This window comes from Lethenteron reissneri, chromosome 27, assembly GCF_015708825.2.
Source record: "Lethenteron reissneri isolate LAM-NWPU_2019-01 chromosome 27, ASM1570882v1, whole genome shotgun sequence".
Classification (NCBI taxonomy): domain Eukaryota; kingdom Metazoa; phylum Chordata; class Hyperoartia; order Petromyzontiformes; family Petromyzontidae; genus Lethenteron; species Lethenteron reissneri.
In genome coordinates this window covers 3178960-3199517 of record NC_083805.1, presented here as the reverse complement: position 1 = coordinate 3199517, position 20558 = coordinate 3178960, and the positions used below count along the sequence as shown (strand labels likewise).

Sequence of the window (20558 nt, the reverse complement as noted above, 5' to 3'; positions counted from 1 at the left end):
CGCCAAGGTTTTTCCAGTCGGGGTCTCGCCGATCTTGACCTCCTCTGGGATTGACGCGCACTTCACGTGCGTGACGCTACCCCAACTCAACTATGTCTCTCAAATCAACTTGAAGGGCTTTAACCCAGAGGGGCAAAAAAAGATATATCAACGAACTATTTATTTTTTATTTTTACCAGGTAAGGCCCACTGAGCCATATAGCTCTTTTTTCAGAAGCCACCTGGACACAAATGATAGCCCAACGAAGTGGCTTATCACGTGGACATGTATCGTCACCAAATGCTCTAAACGCGTGCTTATAAATGTGGAAGATAAAACCGGAGGACCCGGAGAAATAAAATCCACGCGACGACGGGGAGATAGACACGCAAACTCCAAATATACAGCAGCAGGCGTCAGTGTCGGGATCGAACCCACGACCTCCTGTATACCAGGCGAGGTAGTTAATATCTCCTAGCCACCGTGATGATGAGTATGAGAGAGAGACACGCAAACTCCAAATATACAGCAGCAGGCGTCAGTGTCGGGATCGAACCCACGACCTCCTGTATACCAGGCGAGGTAGTTAATATCTCCTAGCCACCGTGATGATGAGTATGAGAGAGAGACACCGCAAACTCTAAATATACAGCAGCAGGTGTCACGGTCGGGATCCAACCCACGACCTCTTGTATACCAGGCGAGGTAGTAAACATCTCCTCGCCACCGTGATGATGAGAGAGAGAGAGACACCGCAAACTCCAAATATACAGCAGCAGGCGTCAGGGTCTGGATCGAACCAACGACCTTCTGTACACCGAGTGAGGTAGTCAACATCTCGCTACTGCGGCGCCCCTAAGGAAAGAGAAAGAGAACTGCATTAGTGCCTTACCAAAAAAAAAACACACAAAGCCGCAAAACAAGGCATGCCACATTTGAACCTGATGGCGGTACCCCGGCTCTCGCATAATGTCCGTGATGCAGTCATGTTAGTCTGTTGATGGTCGGCGATGCGGCCATCGACTCATCTCGACGAGCTGTACACGATGCACCACTACGGTGCGTTGCGAGCGCTCAGGGTTTCAGCGCAATCGTCCTCGCTGCGTTTCGACATCGCGGAGTGTGGCACCGATTTCGGATTGATTGGTTACCCAGTCGCGGAGTTAAGTAACACCCCTGGAAACAAAAAAGTGTCCCAGAAATACAAAAATAATTGCCTCGGTCATGTTGTGTTATTTGGTACCCTGGGGTACCGCCATAAGGCTCCTTTGCCCCGTATCTGGAGGAGGAGGAGGAACGAGGAGGAACGCGGAGGGGGGTGTGACGGAAGCCCCGAAGAGAGAGAGAATTATTGGAGGCGGAGCGTCAAGAGAGCGGGTGGAGGGGCACCATAAAACAGCTGCTCCAAGACTGCCCGGCGGGGTGTTGTTAACCCGTTGCGGGAAGAGACCGCGAACCTCGTTGCTCCGTCGACGTCGCGTCTCGTTCGAACGAAAAGGGAGACGCCACGAACTGCGACTGGGGGTTGACATCCCGTGCAGAAAGAAAGAAAACAAGAGCCGCCTCGAGGCTGGTTGGAGTCCCTCCAGGATTAAATCGAGGTTCTGGTTCTAAGCGCTCCTCGTCCGATTCTTGTTGTAAAAGTCCGTCCCCCAAAACCGCGATGATGCAAACATCGTTTTCGGCATCGTCTTCTGCTGCCGCGCGTTTCATCCGACCGCGCACGGATAAGTTCGCCTCCCTGTTGAAGCTGCCGCAGCTGTTGCTGTTGCTGCTGCTGCTGCTGCAGTTGTGCGTCTTCAACCCTGGCGGGGTCTACGCCACGCGGGAGAAGAGCGGATCTGGAGACGTGAGCAAGGGCATCGTGAGTGTTTTGATCATCGGTGCTCTGCGTGTGTCCGCCAGCGCGTGTTTGTGTCTCTTGTCTTTGTGAGTGGAGCGCGCGCCGTGCTGCACAAAGCCGGCGACCCGCGTTCGATTCCGGCTCAGGGCGAACAACGGTGACGACTGTTTGAACCGGTCCTGAGCCTTCCTCCCCCAGGTCGACTCGGCCTCAAATGAGTAACCTGGTGCCACTGGGGAGACAAAGGCGGCCGCCTTACTTGTTGGCACACCCAACCCCCTCGTGTGCCGTGCGCTACTCGCTAACAGCACTTGCCCCGGCAGTCTGTTGAGGCTACACGGGGAGATCTTTGTCTTTGCACGGCTGTATGTTGCGCTCGACAATATTTAGCGGTGAACTCGCTGCGCTACGAACCCGGCGACCCATCAAGTGGCGTGTTTATCTGAACCTGTCCTGTGGGCTCCCCGCTAGATCTACTCAGCCCTAAATGGACTCTCTTTGTGTGGTGTGTAAACGTCAGAACTCGAGAGACCAATGCGGCTGGGATTTTATTTTTTTATTTTTCTGGCTAAAACTCAGCAAGTTGACGAAGCCGAGAGCACGGTTGTGGTGGCATCTGCCAGTCATCTCGGTCAGTCACACCCCATGGCACCTGGGCTCTCGTCCCGTGACCTCCTCTGGCAGCAGCGAGTCTCCGTGACGCACGGTGGCCTCTTGGCCTGGCCGAGTGTGCTGCTGCTGCTGATTTCAAAGTCGTGATGCAGTCGCAACAGCCCCTGCGGCAAGCGCAATTGAGGCCGGCATACGAATAACAGGTGTTATAGGCTGCTGTGTGGCCACGTTGTGAGCGACGCAGCGAAACTAAACAACGAAATCCATTGATGTATTGTGCTTGGTATGCGCACGTGGGTGCAAGCGGTTGGCGCGCCGCGCTGCGAACCCGTCCGAACCCGAGTTCGACTCTCGCCCGCGGCTACCATCAGTGGTGTGGTGACATAACGCGATGAAGTATGGTCAAACTTGCGTCTCACGCGACCGACACGGAGTGGGGTAGGCCTTCATCCGGCAGTGGATTTGCAAAAAAAGCCCTGGCTCTCACTTGTACGCGTTACCGGCTTAATGGCAATGCACGTTCCAAGGCAAACTTAAAGCGCGCTGGTTATGATGAATCAATTATAAGCCACGTGTTAGATGGGACAGGGTGGCACGTGTTAGACCAAACCAATGCATGACTTCTGTACATGACAAGGGCAGCGGATGAGTGAGTGGATAGTTGAGTGAATGAGTCGGTGAATAAATGTATCAATGAATGCGTGAACACATTCAGTGAGCGAGCGAGTGAGTGCGCGAGTCAGAGACGTGAGTGGATGAGTCGTCAAACGAGCGGTTGGGGGTCAGTGAGTGAATGTGTTTGGGGGGGGGGGGGCGTGCATTGAATGAGCGAACGCTCTCTCTGTGTCTGTGTGTGTCTGTGTGGCTCACAACAACGAGCGGAGCGCCGGGTGGCTAAAGCACAGCAAGTTGGTACAGTAGGGTGCACAGGTGGTGCATCGGCCAGTCGTCATCTGAGTCAGTCGACCCGTGGCACCTGCTGGGTCTGCCCCGTGACCTCCTGCCGGCCGGCATTCGACACTTCACGTGGCCTCAACGTGCACTTAGCCTGGCACAAGCGCCGTGGTGATGTTACCGCCACTTAGTGGCGAATGGCGGTTGTTGTTGTTGTGTGTGGCTGTGTGTGTGTGTCAGTGTGGCTGTGTGTGTGGGTGATAGTGTAGCGGTTAGCGCGCTGCGCTATGAACCCGGCGATACGAGTTCGATTCCCGCTCACGGCCAACACCAGTGACGATTATCTTAACCGGTCCCGGGCCTCCCCTAGGTCGACTCAGCCTCAAATGAGTACCTGGTGAGGTGTGTAAACATCGCCACTAGGGAGACAAAGGCGGTCGAGCGTGGTGTTGGCCACCCACCCCCTCGTGTACCGTCCTGGCCTTCATAGGTGCTCACTAACAGCACTTGCCCCTACAGTCTGTTCAGGCTATATGGGGGATCTTTGATCTTTGATGTCGGGGGGAGCGGTAGTGTAGCGGTTAGCGCACTTGCGCTACGAACCTGGCGACCCGGGTTCGATTCCCGCTCACGGCCAGCAGCGGTGACAATTTTCTGAACCGGTCCTGGGCCTCTCCTAGGTCGACTCGCCACTCGGGAGACAAAGGCGGCCGGGCGTGGTGTTGGCCACCCCACCCCCTCGTGTACCGTGCCGGCCTTCATAGGTGCTCGCTGACAGCACTTGCCTCTACAATCTGTTAAGGCTACCCGGGGGATCTTTGTCTTTGTCTTTGTGGGTGATATCATAGCAAAGGACGAGGCGTTCCGCGGGAATGGGTCTCTGATCCATTCCCACTGAGGCGGCCAATCAGACGCGAGTATTGATCCGGGCTCGCGTGCTTAGCCCATTAAGGCATTAAGACCCCCCCCCACTCTGCCCCCCACTCTGCCCCCCACTTGCTCACCCCCACCACCCCCTACTTAGAGAATCATAAATAATTAAAGTACCAATTTCCCATCACTCTCCCACGTCCCCCCCCCGCCCTCCCCTCCCCCATCAGAATGTGCCCGCGGAGTGGCGTCGTGAATGAGGCAATTCATTAATAAAATAGGCAATCAATCGGTTAATTGAGAAATTAATAAAGTATCTAACTAATTTATTCATTCCCGCCACCCCCCCCCCCCCTTCACCGTTTGAGGAGGCGGCGGCCGCGTCCTCCAAAAAGGGGGATTGCACTTCCGAAGGGAGATGGAGCGATGGAATCACATTTCAAAGTCGGAATTGTGGCGAGTTAGGGGATTGTATTTCGGAAGATTAATAACGTCGCGGGGGGCGGGGGGGGGGCATCGTGAGAGGTGGCGGATTGGGTGGGGGGGACAGTGGCTTTTATCCAGCAGTGGATTTTGTTGTCGATGAAAATATTTTACAAATAAAATTCGCTGGATTTGGAAAGCCTCGCTGAGTCTCTCATCGAACTCTTTTTTTTTATCCAGGAGGGTCCTGCCGGCAGCATTGATGTTTGGCTATGTGATGTGAACATTCAAGGCTCCGCACAGATGCATGAAAAAAAATCCACAGAGGTTTGAGGTGGTCGCATACCTCTGCGGTGGCCGCATACCTCTTAGATTTGCAAGCCCATAACAAAAAAAGTTTTGCTGGCTGGCTGGTGCGGGCGGACGGGCAAGGGTGCGGTCGTGACGTCACCGCGCACATCTGCGTGATGACATCACCCAGGACTCGTGCGTGCTGACGTCACGCCGCCCCACAACTCCCCCCCCCCTTATTCACCACACCGGAAATATATCCCAGCTCAAATGCGTGGGAGTTGCCGAGGTCTCGAAACACAATCCCCGAACTCGCCACGATGGTCCACTCATAGACACCCACACACTTGCACATAGACCCATAGACTTACATAGACGCCCATAGACTTACATGGACACCCATAGACTTACACAGAGGTCCACAGTCGGCAATGCAGAGATTCCCTGTGTTAGTATCCCCCTGTTCTTCCTCTCCCACTCCTCATTCATTCATCCTTCCTTCCACGTTTTCATTCCGTGTGTGAATGAGCTATCCGAACCTTCCCACTTTCGCCCAGCGAATGACTTTGCCACAGTCCCGCACGTGGCGTCAGCGGCGCTGTGGGGCTCCTGCTTGGGTCACAGTTGTAAACGCGGGCGCAAAACCGAAACGCCGATTTAAATGATAAGAATGCTCGACTGAAAACTTTCGTGACTGCAGGAATTCATATTCTTCGGTTCTTTCGGTAAAGTCACGTAGGTAGAAATAGAACAAAATAAATCACGACGTTTGGAACGCAACACAAGCCATCGTCTTCAGGTGAAACTCGCGATAGCCGGGATGCCTGCTGCTCGCAGCACGATGTCTGCTGCCTTGTCGCGACTTTCACCTGAAGACGGACGCTTGTGTTGCGTTCGAAACGTCGTGATTTATTTTGTTTTATTTCTACCTACGTGACTTTACCGAAAGAGCCAAAGAGTATTATTGGAGAACCCATCTGTCCTCCGATACCCTGACCGACCCGACTGCTCTCCCCCCCCGCCCCCCCCCCCCCAGGACTGGCTGACTCGCTACGGGTACCTCCCGTCTCCCGGCAAGGGGACCGCTCAACTGCAGACACGGGACGGCATCGCGAAAGCGATCAAAGCCATGCAGAGATTCGGGGGCATCCGGGTGACGGGCAAGATGGGTAAAGGACACCGCAGCAATAACCACAACAATAACAACAACAACAACCGCAATAACAACAAGCATAATAATGATTACGTTAAATAACACCCACAATCGCCACAACCACCACAATGACAAACAACAACCACAGTAACCACATTGATAACAAACACTACAATAACAAAAGCATAACAACCACAATAACAGCAACCACCACCACAATAACAGCCACAGCAACTTCGCCTGGTATACAGGAGGTCATGGGTTCGATCCTGACCCTGACACCTGCTGTACATTTTGAGTTTGCGTGTCTCTCTCTCTCATCATCATCACGGTGGCTAGGAGATGTTAACTACCTCGCCTGGTATACAAGAGGTCGTGGGTTCGATCCCGACCCTGACGCCTGCTGTATATTTGGAGTTTGCGTGTCTCTCTCTCTCATCATCATCACGGTGGCTAGGAAATGTTAACTACCTCGCCTGGTATAACAAGAGGTCGTGGGTTCAATCCCGACCCTGACGCCTGCTGCTGTATATTTGGAGTTTGCGTATCTCTCTCCCCGTGGTCGCGTGGATTTATCTCCGGGTCCTCCGGTTTTCCCCCTCCACATTTAGGATCAATTTGGCTGCTTCCACGTAACGATGATAAGCCCACTTCGTTGAGCTGTCGTTTGCGACAGCCAGCTCGCGTATGGAAATAAGATCCACACAACCTCGTGGTGCCTTACCTGGTTAAAATAATATAGAACGTTTTTAGTCTGTTCGGCCGCGCTGGGTGGTGGAGGGCGCATCGACGACGATGAATCCCCCCCCCACCCCGCAGACGCACAGACGCTGGAGCTCATGTCGAGGCGCCGCTGCTCGCTGCCTGACATGATCGGCACCTCGGAGCTCGTGAAGAGGAGGAGGAGGAGATACGCACTCTCCGGCGCCGCGTGGACCAAACGCGACCTCACCTGGAGGTGAGGCACCTCGTGTTGAGGCCGAGTCGACCTAGAGGGAGGCGATTGGTAATCCGGACGTCGCGGTTCGTATCGGGAGGAGGGTCGATTCGTCGTGCAGTGGGATCGTTCACTGTCACGTGCCGCTCCCTCTCATCTCCTCCATCGCCCTTCTCTCTCCCATCTCCCTCTCACTTTAACATGTTACCTGTTCACGTGCTTGTTTGTTGCGGTTGCACCCGATTCAAGAGCCGAATGGCTCACAGGGCTACACCTAATAAATAAATGAAGTGAAAAAAATGTACTGAAAAATCTCCTCCATTGTCCTTCTCTCTCCCCCATCTCCCTCTGATCTCCTCCATCGCCCTTCTCTCTCTCCCATCTCCCTCTCGTCTCCCCCCCACACCCCCCCCCCCCCCCCCCCATGTAGGCTGAACTCCTTCCCGCTGCACGCAGGCCTGGCGGCGGGCACGGTGCGCACGCTCATGTCGCTGGCGCTCAAGGCCTGGAGCGACGTGGCCGACGTTCGCTTCCACGAGCGGCCCATGCCGCCCCACGGCTCCTTGTGGGGTCCCCAGGGCTGGCCGCAGCTGCCGCAGCAGCAGCATCATCAGCAGCGAAAGGGGAAGGTGAGACCGCCTCGTTCTTTCTCTCTTCCTCGTTATGTCTCCCCCTCTCTCGTTTATCTCGCCCACCTACCCCCCCCCCTTTTTCCAACGCGCGACAACGAAGAGGATCTCGCCACGATCCTCTTCGTTGTGTTGCATTCAAAGCCCTCCTCTTCCCTTTGCCACATCTTCCCTTCTTCCCTTGGTACGACCCTTCCTCGAGCAACGACTATATTTTTATTTTACAAGGTAAAGCCTGCCATAGCTCTTTTTCAGAAGCGACCTGGCCACTAATGATAGCTCAACGAAGTGGATTACCATCGCGTGGACATGTATAGCAGCCGAATACTCTAAACGCGCGATGTTGATTCTAATTGTGGAGAGGAAGAACCGGAGGACCCAGAAAAAAAGTCCACGCGACCACGGGTGAGAGAGAGACACGCAAACTCCAAATATACAGCAGCAGGCGTCAGGGTCGGGATCGAACCCACAACCTCCTGTACACCAGGCGAGGTAGTTAACATCTCCTAGCCACCGTGATGATGATGATGAGAGAGAGAGACACGCAGACTCCAAATATACAGCAGGCGTCCGGGTCGGGATCGAACCCACGATCTCCTGTATAGCAGGCGAGGTAGTTAACATCTCATAGCCACCGTGATGATGATGATGAGAGAGAGAGACACGCAGACTCCAAATATACAGCAGGCGTCAGGGTCGGGATCGAACCCACGACCTCCTGTATAGCAGGCGAGGTAGTTAACATCTCATAGCCATCGTGGCACCGCGACCTTTTTTCTCAGCATTTGAGTGTCTGCTGAATATGACGCCACTCCTATATCACTCCCGTGTGCAGATATTGCTCGATAGCTGCAGTAGGGAGTTGATCTCGGGTCGCCGGATTCATTGCGTGATGAACCGGCGGCTGCGTCACCACGCTCGCCGTTTGTTGTTGTTAATCTGATTATTGTTAATATCACGAGTAACATTCATAATAATCAGTGTTTGTTTAAATTATCCAAATTGAATTACACACAGAGGCAATCGTCATCCCCTACTGGCGGACTAATGCCTGCTTGCAGGCCAGGCACAGAGTCACCCTCGTGCCCACACAGGGAGAGCTGCCACTGGGGGTGCCCTCTCTTCACATGAGATGAGATGTGATGCGAACGCGCTGTGAGACGTCCCGGCGCAAAGGAGGGCGCTCTGTAAAAAAACCAAATCGTTGTCATTGTGGTTGAGGACACGTCGTAACCATCCGGCGAAGTTGTTGTGTCGTGAAACCCTCCACCACCCGACACAGACCGAGTACATTTAATTGTCATGCGGCGCACGAATGAGCGTCCAACGATGTGCCGATTATCAAAAGTGTTACTATTGTTTCAGCAGCTCAGTCGCCGGGAGGGTGAATAACAATTCCCACGGCCAGCTTTCGCAGCGAGCCGTCTAATTGACGATCGGCATGTGGTTAAAGCCTCCGCACGCCACGCGACAATTTAATTCGTTTGGCCACGTCGGGGTGGCGCGGAGGGTTTTTTTTTCACGACACGACAAACTCGACCGGATCATTACGACGTGTCCTAACCCGCCCAAAACAAAAAAAAGGATCGATTGACCAACCAACCAATTACGAATCGGAACGTCGGCTGCGAAAACCCTTCCTGCGTTCGACCGTCCGTCCGTGTTGTCGTCACGCGAAGATGCGGAGGAACAACGGCCGAGCGGCGGCAGCGATGGAGCAGCAGCAGCAGGAGGAGGAGGATGCGAGGGAGGTGGACATCGTGGTGGAGTTTGCGCGCTCGGATCACGGCGACGGCTACCCGTTCGACGGGCCGGGCGGCATGCTGGCGCACGCCTTCTTCCCCGGCGAATACTCGGCGGCCGGAGATACGCACTTCGACGACGACGAGACGTGGACGTACGGAGACACGGGTACGCATCTTCTCCGCATCTCCTCCACAGCTCTTCCGCAAACTCCGGCCCGCATCGTCGCGATTCTCTCCGCTGCCGCCGGTCCTAGGTGGCGGATCCCGGAGAGTGGGGAAGGGGTGGGGAGGGGGGCAATGGGGAGTTAAAACTATGAACTATTACTTATTTTGCCAGGTAAGGCCCACTGATCTGTATAGGTCTTTTTCATAAGCCAAGCCACGACCTCCTGCATACCAGGCGAGGTAATTAACATCTCCGAGCCACCGTGATGATGATGAGAGAGAGAGAGACACGCAAACTCCAAATATACAGCAGCAGGCGTCAGGGTCGAGATCGAAGCCACAACCTCCTGTATACCAGGCGAGGTAGTTAACATCCCTTAGCCACTGCAGGTTGATTGCTGCCCCCCCCCCCCAGCCCACCCCCCCGACCCCCGGCCCACCCTTGAGCCTGAGACCCTGAACATGGGTATTTTTAGTGATATTTACCGGTATAAAATGCATTGAGTAGTGTTTATAATTAACGCAGGGGCCTCTCCCCACTTCCCCCCACCCCTGACTCAGTCTCTAGAGCTGCCTCCGCATGGCCCGGGGCATTCCTGCAGTTGAGACTCACATCCGGGTTGCTCTAAATGTGGAGATGGACAAAACCGGAGGGAACCCGGAGGAAAAAAATCCACGTGACCATGACGGGGAGAGAGACCACACCGCAAACTCCAAATATACAGCAGCAGGTCGTCGGGATCGAACCCACGACTTCCTGTATACCAGGCGAGGTTGTTAACATCTCCGAGCCACCGTGATGATGATGAGAGAGAGAAACACACAAACTCCAAATATACAGCAGGCATCAGGTTCTGGATCAAACCCACGACCTCCTGCATACCAGGCGAGGTTGTTAACATCTTCTAGCCACCGTGACGATGATGATGAAAGAGAGAGACACGCAAATCTCCAAATATACAGCAGCAGGCGTCAGGATCGGATCGAACTCACGACCTCTTGCATACCAGGCAAGGTAGTTAACATCTCCGAGCCACCGTGTCGATGATGATGAAAGAGAGAGACACGCAAATCTCCAAATATACAGCAGGCGTCCGGTTCGGGATCGAACCCACGACCTCCTGCATACCAGGCGAGGTGGTCAACATCTCCCTGTGTGTGCGGGGGACGCAGACGGGTCGGGCACGGACGTGTTCGCCGTGGCCGTGCACGAGTTTGGCCACGCGCTGGGCCTGTCGCACTCCTCCTCCTCCGACTCCATCATGCGCCCGTACTACGCGGGCCCCGCCGGGGATCCCACCAAGTACCGGCTCCCCCAGGACGACCGCGAGGGCATCTGGAAGCTCTACGGTGAGTGGGGGAGGGGGGAAGGGGTAGGGGGCAAGCGGGGGGGGGGGGGGGGGGGGAAGTGGGGGGTGGGGGGGGTAGGGGACAAGCGGGGGGGGGGGAAAGTGGTAGAGGGCAAGCGGGGGGTGGGTTGGGGGCAAGCGGGGGGGGGGGGGGGTAGGAGGCAAGCGGGGGGCTGCGGAGGATAGGGGGGCGGGGGGGGTGACTGGAGATATCGGGGGGACTGCGGGTGAGTCACGACGGATCCGCTGCGTCGATCCGAACCGATCCCCGACGGCCGCGTCGAAACCGCTCCGTCGTCGGCAATCGTCGCAAGTCGCGCGCAACGAGCAGTCCGCTCGCGCGGCGGCGCAGCCGATTCGCGACTCCTGTTCCCTGGGAGAGAACAGGAGTCGTGAAAGGAGGGTGGACAAAAGCAACGGAAGCGATAGAAGGATCGCCGAACGGCATCTCGCGGCGCGTACGGGAGGGACCCCCTGCCGGCGTCGCCGCTGCGGCTCTCCGTATCTCGGGCTCCGCGATCGACGTTGTTGCTATTGACGCCGCCACCGCCCCCCCCCCCCCTGCTCCCTGCGGCTCGAGGTGATAGCCGCACCGGAGGCCCCGGGGTGGGGAGGGCAAAGGTCAGGCCAGCGAGGCTCTTTAATTAACCTCTGGGACACATGGGGGGGTTCCCGCCGCCTTCCGAGCGAGAGAGCGAGGGGGGGGAGGGGGGGAGGGGGGAGATCAGCGCCGCCGCCTACGAGTTGTCCGACGTGTCTTCGGGTTGTGATCGCGTGACGTTTGGCACGTTGTCCGACGTTTCGCTCCACGTGCTTATCTACCTCCCCTTCCCGCCCCCCCCCCCCCCCCATCATCCCAGGCCCCAACCGGGCTTCCCCCACTGTGGGGTCTTGGCCGACCGACCTCCCCCAGCATCCTGTCCTGCCCGAACGACCGAAGCTCCCGGTCACAATCCGGTGAGTGCCGCGGGGGGGAGGGGGGGGGGTGTCAGAGGTCAGAGGTCGACCTCGCGCGAGCCTCAAGGGGGAAGTCGCCGTCATCGTCATCCTGATGGATGATGAAGACTCGACGAGGAGAAAGAAAGACTTTGAATCGACGCCGGGCAACCTCGCTGGCGTCGTAGCGCTCTCGCGACGTCTTCGTTCGAGTTGCGATGCGCAAGCGATGGGCACGTTGAATTTCTTTCGCTTGCACGTAGCCGACCGCGCCAGAAGAAACGAGTGCCTGATGTAAACGTGGGGGGGGGGGGGGGGGGGGGGGGGGGGTGTGAACTACAAGATAAGAGCTGCTTGTTATTGTGCTTAATCTGACATGGATGAAACATTTTTATTCAACGGTTCCATTATTATGACGACGATGATGACGATTGTTTCCATTATCACGAGATGTTTAAAAACGCAACTCCCGATTTCTCAGGCCGAGGACTGACATCCCGGATCGCTGCCACGGACACTTCGACGCCGTCACGCAGATCCGGGGGGAAGCGTTCTTCTTCAAAGGTGACCACCTTCGAGCGAGGCCACGCGGCCATCGCGACCTCCGTCCAGGCCAGGGGTCGGCTACCAGTCGCTCCGGAGTCACGATCTGCTCTTTGGCTGCCCCCCCCCCCCTTTCGGCTCCTTAGCTGCCCCCCTCGCGGACAGCCGTTTTCTGACACACAAATCTTCACCGTGATTTCACGTAGAGATAATGAATTGAATGTGGCAGGGAACGGGGTCACTACGGGAAGCCTTGCTGACGACAAAATGTACACACAGTCGAACTGTGTTGTCAAAGAATGACTGAGAGGGGGGCGGGGGGGGGGCGGAGGAAACTAAATAGACGCAGTTTATTCCGTAAGCGCGTTTTGTTTATTTGAGTCGGAATGTGTTGTCGTCTGCTGCGTCCCCACTGCTGTGTGTGTGTGCAAGCAGCGCTGCGTGCGATGAGGCTCACAAGACTATTTTGGTCAATGACACAAAAGCAAAAGCCAACGGCTCCCTCCTCTCCCTCTTCCTCTTCTTCATTGAAAGGATGCCGAACCATGACCCAGGGTGACCCATCCGCAGATACCGCCCCCCCCGCCCCGCTCCTGTCTAACGGCCCTCTCTCACTTCCCCCCCGTTGCGGCAAAGTAAACGCAAGTGTACACAAGTAAAAAGTCCGAGCGAGCGAATCGACCGCGCGTGCCCTTGTTCACGAGCCCCGAGACAGCGGTGGAAGCTCCACATTGCTGCGGTGAGGGCGACAGGTCCATCCACGGGAAAACCAATATTGACGAACTCGCAAAGTGGTGCCTATTTTGTCGACCCCAGAAAGATGATGGGCTGAGTCGGCGCCCCAAACAAGATTTGAGACCCTGTCACCTGCCGCTCTCCCTGCCGCTCTCCCCGCCGCTCTCCCCGCCTCTCTATAAATGGATCACCGTGCGTTGTTTGTAAAAATGGGGAGGGCGGAGTGGTGGCGCAGCGGTTGCCGTGCTCTTTAAGCCGGCGACCTTCTTGAGTTATGATTTTGGACGCGTCCGTACGGCCCAATTAACTTCACCCTCCTCCTCCTCGCAATCGTGTCCCCCTCTCCTTTCGCACCCCTTCCCCCCCCACCCTCTCCTCACCCCCCCCCCCCCCCCGCGTTATCTGTCCCGATCGTTTATTCTCAGAGCCCGTGATGAGATTTCCAGAGCCCTTCGCGTTTCTCGCGACGTGAGATGCTGGGGAGCAGCCTCGTTAGGAAGCGCTGTCGGGCGGGTCAGGGGTCAAGAGGTCGGCCACCCCCTGAGACGGCCGCCGCCGAGAGCCTGGGTTCAAATCCGGGCGACGGCACGCGGATTCAATCGGGTGCTCGGAAAATCGAATCGCACGTTCGGTTTGTCACTTACAGTGGCTACATTCTCGCTCCCGAGAGATAAAGCTGTCGTCCGTCCGACTGCGGCGCAAACAACATCACGGTTACACCGGTGGCAGAGGGGCGGGTGGGGAAGTGCTGCCCCCTGCCGTGTTGACCGGAAGTAGCTCTGTGATGTCCGCTTCTGCAGGCCACGTTCGCAGGCACGGTGATGGAGCCCCTTGGAACTGCATTACCTGCAGATGCTCGGATTAGAGTGACATTTTCTACTCGCTAAACACCCGTGACTGTGACGTACGTCCCGTTTGACGCTGACGGTGCTGTTTGTTGCGGGCTGCTTGGCGTTTTGAGTCCTTTTGGTGGTGGGGGGGGGGCAGGGTGGGCCTGTACGTTTAAAATAAAGCGCTGCACCATCGATATCGATGCGTCGGCTGTCGTGGTCCAGCGTTACGATCCGTAATAAAAACACACAATTACGAATCGCTTGATATCGCTCAACAAGAATCATCAGGGTAACCTTTTTTTATCTTGACGGCTTTCGATTTGACGTTCCGCCGGTACTTTTTGTTTTAAGCTTGGCCATCGTCGGTGCACTGCGGGCCGGGTTAACAGCGACGGCCGTGACCAAACCCACCCTGTGACCCCTACCCCCCACCGCCGCCCCACCTCTGGCAGGCCGCTTCTTCTGGAGGCGGATGGCCGAGGGGCATCTGGTGTCGCTGCAGCCGGCGCAGATCGAGCGCTTCTGGAAGGGCTTCCCCAGCCACGTCGATAAGATCGACGCCATTTATGAGCGCCATGACGACCACCGCATCCTCTTCTTCCGAGGTGACCCCTCCCCCCCCTGCCTCACCCCCCGCTCACCCCGTCCCTCACCCCGCGCCCTCGCCATCCACCCTGCGTGACCTGCGACCTTACGATTCGCCGGTCACCGATCGGTGTTCATCGATGGCGATTGGTCGTAAGATCCGAGCGTAGGTTTTTGTTCGCCGGTACGACGATCCTGCACTTCTTTCTGGGCGTTCAGCCACGTGGTGGCCTGAACGGTCTCGTCGGGCGGTGGAGGGTTCGGCGTCAAGAATTTTCGCACCATCACGAGGTGACCTCACCAGGAAACGAATACGGATGGCAATCGGTCGTTACCACGCGTCGCAGCCTCCTCTTCCTCGACGGTGACCCCCCCCCATGACCTGTCATCATCGTCATCGTTATCATCATCATCAGCAGCAGCCACGATCGCCGGCTGACGTCGCCGGATCTGTTGGTGCGTCGACCGCCGGCTCCTCCACTTCCACTCGCGTCCCAGCGCACCAGAAAAAATTATGGTGGTTTCGGTTTAAATAATTACAGTCATTAGAATAATGATCAAGTGTTAGATTGCACGAGGCAGCTTCTTCCTCACGACGCCGCGTGTATTTATAGCATCCAATTATCCCCCCCCCCTCCCCCTTGTGAAACGCGTGCCCATTTCGATGCCACACGCACAGACAGATCAGTCCGGAGAAAAAACAACAAATAAACTTGAGACATGGTCACGGAACGTCGGAACGACACGAGGCATCGTGTCGTGCATCGGATCGATCCGCAAACAGGATGCGATGTCGCGGACGTGACGCCACTCCCGTGATTTTCCCTTTCCAACCGCGGCGTCGCGTGGCCTGCATCGCGTGGCCTGCGTCACGTGGCGCCGCGATTGTCGGCGGCGACGTCGTCTCACGTAGGCAAGGGAAGAGCAACAAGAAAAACTTTTCTCCAGAATCCGAAATGCTCCGACCCGAACTCACCCCGAACGCGCTGCGCGTTGTCAATCCGCCGCCGGACGAGGACCTCCCCCGCGCCACCGCTGCCACCCGCTCGCAATCTCGCGGTCTCGCAGCCGGTCTCCGTCTCCACCGCGGCTGGGCTAGAATTGTGACACCCGCACCACGCGGGATTTCAACCGAGCCGTTTTGGGTTGGAGGCCGTCGGCGGGATTGGTGGAGCACGCAGCCCGGGCGTGGTGGACGCTGCGTAAAAAGGGCTTTGTGGCTCATCGGATTCCTCCGGTCTAAATATTCTGATTCTGAACGGGTTGCGCCGCGGTAGCGACGGCGGTGACGGCGGGGGTGTGGCGGTGGCGACGCCAGCGGCAGCCGCCGCGTTTCTTAAACGAGTTCTTTTCTTTCCGCGCCGGCGATCGTTAATGAGACGGCGAGAAAGCTCCTCGCGGCTCGGAACTTAAACGACTGGGACAGATATCGGGAGGGGGACTTCGTTTCCGAGAGACACACACAGAGAGAGAGAGAAAAAAGTAGAAATTTTTTATTTTTACTTTAAACAAACGTCCAATTGGGGCCGTTTCAGGGGAATTAAAGATGACAAGGCTGGGTCGCCTGCGATGGCGAGCCAGTGCCGGGGGCCCGATGCGTTTACGTAATGTAACTTGAAAAAGTCAAACGGGATTTTCATCAAGCAAACATTTTAAGAAAATAAAATTATTACCAACCCTTATTCCCGCAAGGCTGAAAAGATGATGGTTTGCTTTGGCTCTCGGTGCTGGATTAACGCACCGCCCCCCCCCACCCCGATATAATTTGGCAACAGCCACAGACGAGAGAGAAACGGAGGGATCTTAATTTTTGAACTGGCGAGAGAGAGAGAGACAGCGCCGGTTGAAAGTGGAATCCCGTCTCTTCATCGAGGTAGAATCTGGGCCGCAGTGAAAACCCTCGCTAACGTCGCAGGGAAAACTCTCGCTAACGTCGCAGGGAAAACTCTCGCTAACGTCGCAGGGAAAACTCTCGCTAACGTCGCAGGGAAAACTCTCGCTAACGTCGCAGTGAAAACTCTCGCTAACGTCGCAGGGAAAACTCTCGCTAACGTCGCAGTGAAAACTCTCGCTAACGTCGCAGTGAAAACTCTCGCTAACGTCGCAGGGAAAACTCTCGCTAACGTCGCAGTGAAAACCCTCGCTAACGTCGCAGGGAAAACTCTCACTAACATCGCAGCGGCGCGCCGTTGTGCACCATAAATTAACTCCTGAAAAGGTAAACAAAGGCAGAGGCAAAGGCGCAGCCCTGCGGCTGCTGTGCTCGCGCCGCCGTTGGCGGGAAGGGGGGTTCTCCACTTCGAGGAAGCTCTAGAGAGAGACCCTCTGCGGGGGGGTTGTAAACAAACACAAAACCATGACCACCACCACCTCCACCTCCCACCCACCACGCAGGTCACGAGTACTGGGTCTTCCGCGACAACCAAATGATGGACGGCTACCCGCGCCCGGTGACGGACTTCGGGCTGCCAGAGTCCGGCGTCGACGCGGCCTTCGTGTGGGAGCACAACGGGAAGACGTACTTCTTCAAGGGCTCCAACTACTGGCGCTATGACGACCGCGAGCGCAGGATGGACCCGGGCTACCCCAAGGACACGAGCCTGTGGAAGGGCGTCCCTCAGCACGTGGACGCCATGAGCTGGACCGACGGTGAGCGCGCGGCCGCTCAGCTTACCGCTCGTAGCGGTGGCGGTGGAGTGAACCAACACGTCACGATGTAGGACGACAGAGCTTTGGGGAAATTGCCGCCGCCCGTCTAGTGCCCGGCGCTGTGTGAATGGTGGTTGATCAGAGGCGGGGGGTGTTCGTCAACGAGACACGGGGAATTCCCGTGGTCTGTCAGCAAGGGGTGGCGATAGTTGCCGCTGTGTATACTCCCAAATGAGTCATTTGCAGTGTCATTTATTTCAAACTTGACACAGTTGAACCATGAAGCGGGCACACTGAGCGAGCGTCCAATTTCCGCATTCGCGTAAATAATCGTATTCGTAGCAGCAGCAACAACAGCCGCAGCAAATTCATCCCGTTACCCCACAGGGTTATCCACTGTTATCGGACGCCACTTCATTGTCACTCCTATTATCCGTGATTTTTTTTTTTCCGCGGGGAAGACGAGCCGCGCGGCAAAGTCGGCCGCAAAGTTTTGATCCCGCGGGCAAGAAGAGTAAAATTGCGGATAATAGGATCCTTGTCCCGCCACGTGACGGCGGATAAGAGGATCGGCTTCCCCCGGTATTACCGTGCACGCGCAAACCCACGTGTCAATGCACCGCTGGATGAAGTTCCCCTCCGTGCCGCGTCGGTCATCGTGGTGGGGGTCGTTTGACCATACTTCACCACGCTTCGTCGGTGTGTGTTGGCGAAGGCAGGGTAGCATAGGAGTACGGTACGACGGTGGTGTGCCCAATGAAAGCGCTGTCCAGGCTCAAATCCCTGCCGAGCTTCGGAGATCTGAAAACCGGGCGGATCCCATTCCAGGCGTGTTACAGTTACAGGCCTATGACAAACGTGGCGAGATGTTAACGACCTCACCTGGTTCGCAGCAGGTGTCACGGGTTCAATCTCGACCCTGACGCCTGCTGGAAATTTGGAGTTTGCGTGTGTGTCACTCTCCCAGTGGTCGCGTGGATTTTTCGGCCGCTATAAATTTCCAAACGACGACGAAAAGCCCACTTCGTTTGGGCGATCATTCGTGGCCCAGGTCGCCTCTGAAATATAGCTCAGTGGGTGGGGCGCCATACCTGGTAAAATAACTAAAACATTTTGTTTAGTTTAGAAAAAAATGTGTTTAGTTTAGAAAATTTTAAATTTTTGTCTAGTTGAGAAAAAAACACACGTAGTTTAGTTTGAGTCTACGGTTGATGGTGACCGATGCCACCAGCGCCAGCAGCGAGACGTCCACGCCCGTGACGCCTCCGGCTCCTCCGGCTCGTCTCTCGCACGTTGAAAATCAACGTCACGCGTTGAAGAGAGCATGTGGCTGCTCTAAATGTCCACGTGACGATGAGGGGCCTCTCCCGGCGCGCTATCAATTGCGATTGTCAGGTCGCTTCTGAAAGAGAGAGCCATCCAGCTCGGTGGGCCCTCACCCGGTAAGACAAAAATAGTTTCAGAATGTTATAAATAATCATCGTTACTTGTGCCGACCTCGCGCAGGCCACACCTATTTCTTCAAGGGCCACCACTACTGGAAGTTCATGGACCAGAGCCTCGAGGTGGAGCGCGGGTACCCCAAGTCCATCGCCAACGACTGGATGCACTGCAACCTCGCCGAGCCTCCGGCGCCCGACGCCCCCGGCGGCCCGGGAGACGTTCCCGAACGCGGCGGCGGCGGTGGCGACGAGAGGCACGGCGTGCGGTGCCAGTGCGAGATGTCGTCGGGGGGCCCGGCGTGGAGCCGTCCCGCTGGCGCCGCCCTCCTTGGTCTCCTCCTCCTCCCCGCGGTGGCGGCGGCGCTGGCCCCGCCGCTGGTGTTGTCGGCCGCCCCCTGAGGCGGGCGGGCGGCCTGGCGCGCCACGATGCGCTGGCGAGGTTCCGGAGCGATCGTTGCTGGCGACGCGTTTGCCGGAGGGTGGTTTGTGTGTGCTCGCCACGGTGGGGGTCCCGGTGGGGGTCCCGGTGCTCATCATGGCGGGGGTCACGGTGGGGGTCCCGGTGGGGGTCACGGTGGGGGTCACGGTGAGGTCCCGGTGGGGGTCATGGTGCTCATCACGGTGGAGGTCCCGGTGCTCGCACCGCTGGAAGCCAGACTCGAGTGAGGCAGAATTCAGGGAAATGCAGACACGGAGAGCGTGGAGTTGTCTCAGCGCGGCTCACGCCGGCAGACCTCGTCGTCATCTCTGCTGACGATACAGTAACTACTTCTCTACTGCGGTGTAGAGCTTCTGTACAAAATAATCTGGTGGGGTGGGGTGGCTGTGCCGGGGGGGGGGGGTGGGCAGCTGTGGGGGGGGGGGGGGGTTACCGTGGGGGGGGGAGGGGGTTTTGCGGTGCCGGGGGGCGGCCGTTGAGTTACCGAGTCGGTGTTCGTCGTCAGCCTGGTCTGTCGCCGTGCGCGGATCGACGCAGCGTCCGACGTTTCGCACCGGCTGCACGTGCAGGAAACGTGCCTAACTATTTTCAGTTTTTTTCTATTTTTGTTCTAATCGTACAGTATTATATGTGGCGGCGGAAGCGGGGGGGGGGGGGCGACGGGGGGGCGGGGGGGAGTGGGGGGGAGCGGGGAGGGCGGGGGGTGGAGGTGCTGATGGCAGGCAGCGTGACGGCGCGGTGGAGTTTCCTCGAGAAAAGCACCAATGTATGCAAGCGTGCAAATAATGATACGCGCGTCACGTGTACCCGTATGCAATTGTTAGCTTAGTTCGAACGAATGAGACCACGTGTAGAAGTGAGACACGCATAACCCTCTAGACGACGATGATGATGATATAAAAATAATAAAGAATTAGAATGTAGATTCATAATCCGCCCTAAAATAACGGAATCTCTGAGCGCCGCGCGTGTGAAGGATGAAGTGAAAAAGATGTATGGAGCTAAGTGGGCCTTAGCTGGTAAAATAAAAATACTTTAGTTTTATAGTTTTCAGACTTGGAGGGGGGGGGGAGCGGGGCACCGTGGCTGTATCACTTAAAGCGAGGACGAAAATAGACACGAACAGAAGGCAGGAGGAGGTGAGATCGGGAAGACAACGGTGATTCGCTCCGTCGGCGTAAGGACTGTTTGTTATTTCCTGCTTGCATGCTTCTTCCGTTGTCCAACGCGTGACCAGCACGTGACCTTTCAACACGTGACCGTTCACCACGTGACCGACGTGTGTCACCCTGCGCTGCTTGGTGACTCCGCGCCAGTCCCTGGCACCTGCTCCGCATGGTGGTCCACTCATCCGAGGGCTGGCCAGGCTCTAGACCTGCTTGGCTTCCGAGATCCTCTGCATTGCCACTCGTATCTGGCCCTTGGTTCCACGCACACGCACGCACACGCACGCACCACCTGGCGTACACGAAAGACATGGGCTATTTCTGAAGACTCGACGCGTA

General features: G+C 56.6%; 1 protein-coding gene across 1 annotated transcript; it reads left to right on the top strand.

The window, feature by feature from the left end:
* Window positions 1-1399: 1399 nt before the first annotated feature.
* On the top strand, window positions 1400-19406 carry LOC133348214 (matrix metalloproteinase-17-like). The gene is made up of 11 exons (XM_061560936.1): window positions 1400-1844; window positions 5950-6082; window positions 6886-7024; window positions 7434-7632; window positions 9312-9543; window positions 10716-10892; window positions 11752-11848; window positions 12309-12391; window positions 14391-14543; window positions 16918-17172; window positions 18679-19406. The coding sequence occupies exons 1-11, from the start codon at window positions 1644-1646 to the stop codon at window positions 19011-19013; spliced, it is 2004 nt and encodes a 667-aa protein (XP_061416920.1). The 5' UTR covers window positions 1400-1643; the 3' UTR covers window positions 19014-19406.
* Window positions 19407-20558: the final 1152 nt, after the last annotated feature.

Bases quoted from the DNA above. Each gene is read 5' to 3' on its own strand.
- LOC133348214 (XM_061560936.1), top strand. From the start codon at position 1,644: ATGATGCAAACATCGTTTTCGGCATCGTCTTCTGCTGCCGCGCGTTTC. The intron at 9,544-10,715 runs GTACGCATCTTC...CGGGGGACGCAG, and splicing joins GTGGACGTACGGAGACACGG to ACGGGTCGGGCACGGACGTG. The intron at 10,893-11,751 runs GTGAGTGGGGGA...CCATCATCCCAG, and splicing joins GGGCATCTGGAAGCTCTACG to GCCCCAACCGGGCTTCCCCC.